This window comes from Danio aesculapii, chromosome 8 (assembly GCF_903798145.1).
Source record: "Danio aesculapii chromosome 8, fDanAes4.1, whole genome shotgun sequence".
NCBI classification, from domain to species: domain Eukaryota; kingdom Metazoa; phylum Chordata; class Actinopteri; order Cypriniformes; family Danionidae; genus Danio; species Danio aesculapii.
In genome coordinates, this window is record NC_079442.1 from 3,179,221 (window position 1) to 3,184,685 (window position 5,465).

General features: G+C 40.8%; 1 protein-coding gene across 1 annotated transcript in view; it reads left to right on the forward strand.

Annotated features, from left to right (window-relative positions):
• The first annotated feature begins 1,695 nt into the window (after positions 1–1,695).
• The window catches only part of lgi3 (leucine-rich repeat LGI family, member 3), a 32,603-nt gene continuing 28,833 nt past the window's right edge, over positions 1,696–5,465 (forward strand). The window contains exon 1 of the mRNA XM_056463019.1: positions 1,696–2,176. Coding sequence (XP_056318994.1) covers positions 1,965–2,176 — 212 coding nt within the window. The 5' untranslated portion in view covers positions 1,696–1,964. The remainder of the gene's footprint in view (positions 2,177–5,465) is intronic.

Consider the following 5,465-nt stretch of genomic DNA (forward strand, 5'->3'; position numbering starts at 1 on the left):
TTAACTTAAAATACCCGGAAGGCAATCTCAAGTTACATATCTCACAGTTCGCTTTGGCAATGTTGTCATCATCAACTTCATAATACCTCCAGACCGCAGACATACCCACGCTTTCCGCTTCAAGCTGCTTCCGTGTTCTACTTAGCTGCCATTTAACCAATAGCGCCTCTGCAACAAAGTGATGTCATGCCGCACACGTTGCTGTTTGTGTGAAGTCAAGAAAGTGGTCTAACTCTGTGCCGCCGCATAAATATTGTGTTATAAAAATAATGAGAATATATACAGTTGAAGTCATAATTATTGGCCCCCCTGAAATATTAGCCCCCTGTTTATTTTTTTCCCCAATTTCTGTTCAACGGAGAGAAGATTTATTCAACACATTCTAATCATAATAGTTTTAATAACTCATTTTTAATAACTGATTTATTTCTCTTTGCCATGATGACCGTAAATAATATTAGACTATATTCTTCAAGACACTTCTATACAGCTTAAAGTGACATTTAAAGGCTTAACTAGGTTAATTAGGTTAACTAGGCAGGTTAGGGTAATTAGGCAAGTTATTGTATAACGGTGGTTTGTTCTGTAGACAAAAAAAATAGCTTAAAGGGACTAATAATTCTGACATTAAAATGGTTTTTAAAAAATTAAAAACTGCTTTTATTCTAGCCGAAATAAAACAACTAAGACTTTCTCCAGAAGAAAAAATATTATCAGACATACTGTGAAAATTTCCTTGCTCTGTTAAACATCATTTGGGAAATATTTAAAAAAGAAAAAAAAAATTAAAGGGGGGGCTAATAATTCTGATTTCAACTGTATATACATATATATTCGGGTCCTGATCGGGTCTGAAACTGCGTGATCGGGTCCGATTTCCGATCACATGATTGGATCTAGACATCCCAACTCTTTACCGCTGTTCACCAAGTGCAAACACAGATAATCGGATGACACTAGAGAGTCTTAAAGTTCTAGACTTTGTTTCAAATGAGCCGAGACGAATTTATTCAGAGGTCAGTTTTGGCGTGGATCAGAGTGCGATTGTGTGTTTCACATATGCCCAAACCAACTGAGCTAAGGGGGCAAACGCATCAGGTTCCAAAACAAATGTGTATGTGTAAAAGCACCCTTAGAACACTCACATGTTAGCGGAAAAAGGATTGGTGATCACTGATTGGTACCGAACTCAATACTTTTGCCAACACTATTACCAAAATAGCGTGCGCTAGCAAAATATTCATTCATTCATTTTCTTTTCGGCTTAGTCCCTTTATTAATCCAGGGTCACCACAGCGGAATGAACCGCCAACTCATCCAGCACATGTTTTACGTAGCGGATGACCTTCCAGCCCCAACCCATCTCTGGGAAAGCTAGCAAAATAAACATTGTCAATTTTGATTTCCCCCTGACTTTAAATCTGAACTTAAAGCGATGGAGCAACAAGATTATAGCAGGTCTCTAGTTTAAACTTTGGTGTAAGCGAACACAATCTTAACCCTTATAGGTGCAGGACATATATTTATTACTGGTTTTCATGTAATCAAGAGGCTTGCCTTGCAGTACGTTATTTAGTGCAACCTCCACTGACCCGTAACCTCTTCATCTTGCTCCAATCCCACTCTGTTTCCTTCTGCTGCTGTAGAGTTGGTCTGTGCGATTGTTAATAATTCAGCGTTGAGGCTGAGAGTGTGCGGAGCTGACACACTCCTGCAGTCTGTGCTCTGACAGCTGCACCGCTGAGAGAGAAAGAGAGAGAGAGACTGCGGAGAACACTGAGAAAACCCAATACACACTCACACACACAGGGAACACCAGTCACTCTTATCAGTGCCCGGCTCCTATTCACTCCAGGATCTTCTGCTATTGCAGTTTGCTTGATAAGGATTGGATACTAAACAGCCTCCTTATTCAACCGTATAGATTGAAACAAGTCCAGCAGGAGACGAGAAGAAGCTGAAAGATGGTGGAAGCGAGGCCCAGACGGACTCTACGATGGCCAGACTGGAGGTTGTCTATTTGCGTGCTGCTCTTCTGTATGTTTGGGACGGCACCGGGCCGCAAAGCTCCTAAAAGCCCACGGTGTCCAGCCACCTGCTCCTGCACTAAAGACAGCGCCTTCTGCGTGGACACCAAAGTCATTCCCAAGAGCTTCCCGACGGGAATCATCTCTCTGTGAGTACTCCAAATATCTTTTAGATTTTTTTTAAAGTTTGATATGTCGGCTGTCATTTGGCGATAAAAGATTTTCTCAGCCGCATGAATGATTTATGGAGAAGGAGACTGTTGAATTGACATTTATGTCACCGGTCAAGTGGACATAATGGTGTCATATTTTATCAAAAGTTTTAATTTAGTGTTAGTTAAAGGGATACTTCACACAAAAATTAAATTGTACTCACTTTTTACTCACCCTCGATTCATTTCAAACCTTTTTGAGTTTCTTCTCTTAAACACAAAGTGAAGTTTATTAAGTGAAGTTTAGTTATAAACAAATTTCGAGAGGATCACGTGCTTATGATTGCTAGCGGCTGGATCCGCATTTTCCAATTCTCAATGCCCCAATCAGACGACTCCTAAGCTACTACAAATACCCTTGGTTACGTACCACCGCTATATTCGTTTTGAAGAATCCCCCCATCCACCCCTACTCCTCCTTCTTCCTAGATGGGTGACACGGTGGCCCAGTGCTTAGCACTGTTGCCTCACAGCAAGAACGTCTCTGGTTCTAGGCTTTACCAAACCAGCAGACATTTCTGTGCGGAGTTTGCATTTTCTCCCCGTGCTCACGTGGGTTTCCCCCGGGTTCCCTGGTTTCCTCCCACCGTCCAAAAACAAACAAACATAAGTTAATTGACTAATCCAAACCGGCACTATAGACATGCTCCTAGTAAATGGTTATCTCTCAAGAGCAATCACTGGCTGTTCATTGGTTATTACAGCGGGGGAGTTCTCGAGATCTACCTGAGCTCAAACTCCCTTCTCGCCTTGCAATGGGAGGGAGCCCCGGGCTCGAGGATCTTATGAGCTCAGGGCTCTCTCCCGGGACAGCATGCCAAACAAGCTTACAATTAATCATCAGCTTAGTGTGAATACTTGAAACTAATTTCGAGAGGATCACGTGTTTATGTATGTTTATGTTCAGCGGATGCCCTTCCAGCTACATGTAGCGAAACAGATGGCAAAATGGGAAACTTGTAATAACGGTGCACATAATTCTTGGTGGGCGCAACTAAATTCTGGCTGGTGCGACTACATTTTTAAAGTTAGGAGCACCAGTGCTACCAAGCAAAAAGGTTAATTTCGAGCTCTGTAAATTGTTACAGGTTTTAAGCTTTCTTCCAAATATCTTGGATGAAAGAAAGTCAATAAAGTTTCGAACAAGTAAATGACGACGTCATTTTCATATTTAGGTGAACTATCCCGTTAAACTACCCAGGTAGCAAAGAATTCTGGCCCAGATTTGGCATAAATCTGGCACAGCAGGCATTCATCCGGCAGTGGCATACAGCATGTGGGCCAAACATGGGCCTGGTTTGGCAGAGGTGTCACCGTCTTTAAGGCGGCACACAATACTTGGGCCAGATGTAAAATGTAGTATTTGGCCCAGATGTTAATAATTGATCTATGGGCCATGTGAGTCTGGTCTATCTTGACCCATAAAAAACACATTTGTATTATTTTCAAATAAAAATAAAAAATTCTACCTATCAGGTCGCTTCGAGGAAAGGCACGCCCATAGCACGCCTAAAGTGCAATGATTCATGGGTTTATCAATTTCATTGCAGTCGTGACACACCGACATATCTGGCTCAGTTATGGGTTATTACCTTGGCTAAGACTTGGCCCAGATTTGGTCCATGTTTGGCTCTTGTCTGGAAGCACAGACTTGGTCCAGTCATGTACCGTAATTCACTGTGGCATGTGGGCCAAGCAACAGCTGTTTGTGGGCCAGAGCTGGGCCAGAGATATTTTGCTATGTGGGTAGTCAATCTTTCGATATTTACAAATCAGTCCCTACATGTCCAATAATTTGTGAAAAAAAGTGAGTAAAACACACTAATTGAAGCAAATAATGCCAAAAGTTTTGACAAAAGCCAGCACGAAATCAATTATATTAGGTTGCAAATAAATAAAAAATGTCCCTGCGAAATCCTGGAGGGACTGACAAATACATTTAAAGCAAAAGTTGTGTTTGATAATATTATGTAATGGGATAACAACTAACAATGCTGAGCAGTGTTATTATTCTTAAGACTAATAAATATACTGTAACAAATTAATTTATCATTGATGGTGCATTTTAGTTATTGATTTGACCAATGTATAACAATTGGACCCGATTTAAAAGTGTTAAATTATTACAATACAGTCAATAATATGTCTAAATATAGACTAAATATATATAATATAGTCTGAACCGATAGCGAGATGGGTAGATGGTGTTTTCCATTAATTGACAGTTCTTGAACATATTAATTCATTCATTCATTTTCCTTCGACTTAGTCTCTATTTCAGAGGTCGCCACAGTGGAATGAACCACCAACTTATCCAGCATTTTTTTTTTTTACACAGCAGATGCCCTTCCAGCTGCAACCCAGTACTGGGAAACATCCATACACACTCATTCACACACTAATACACTACGGCCAATTTAGCTCATTCAATTGACCTATAGCATATGTGGAGGAAACCCACGCCAACACAGGGAGAACATGCAAACTCCACACAGAAACGCCAACTGACACAGCTGGGACTCGAACCAGCGACCTTCTTGCTGTGAGGCGACTGTGCTAACCACTGAGCCAGCGTGCTGCCCTTTAGTGAACATATAAAAGGACAAAAAACATCATAAAGTGCTTTTCCATGCTGATTTTGTTATTCATTGATTATTTTTATTTCATGACATCTTCAGCTATGTTTATTGAGGGGAAGGGAACTTATTAGTGAACAGTCATATACAATAAATCAGTTGTACTGTATGGCTTGAGAGGACTTGAATTCACAGGATGTTTTAGGTGAACTATTTCTTTAAACTGAGCAGGCATAAGAACCAAGTGTCAGCTGAAAAAAGAGGAGATGAAGTCTTTATGCTGCTCTTTTTTTCCGAGAGAGAAGTACGCTTACGTCTGCTGAAGAGACATGACCACTGAAACCTCAATTACCATCCTCCATCTCTCTGTGGGAGAATATTATTGCATTTAATTCATTAGCTGCTCCAATATTTTTTTTCAATGTTAATCTGTTGATGATTCACAATATAAGTTCGATGTTGTATTTCATTATTATATACTATTTCAAGAGTTCACACTTAGCTGATGATTAATTATAAGCTTGTTTGGCATGCTGTCCCGGGAGAGAGCCCTGAGCTCATAAGATCCTCGTGCCTGGGGCTCCCTCCCGTGGCAAGGCGAGAGGGGAGTTTGAGCTCAGGTAGATCTCGAGAACTCCCCCGCTGTAATA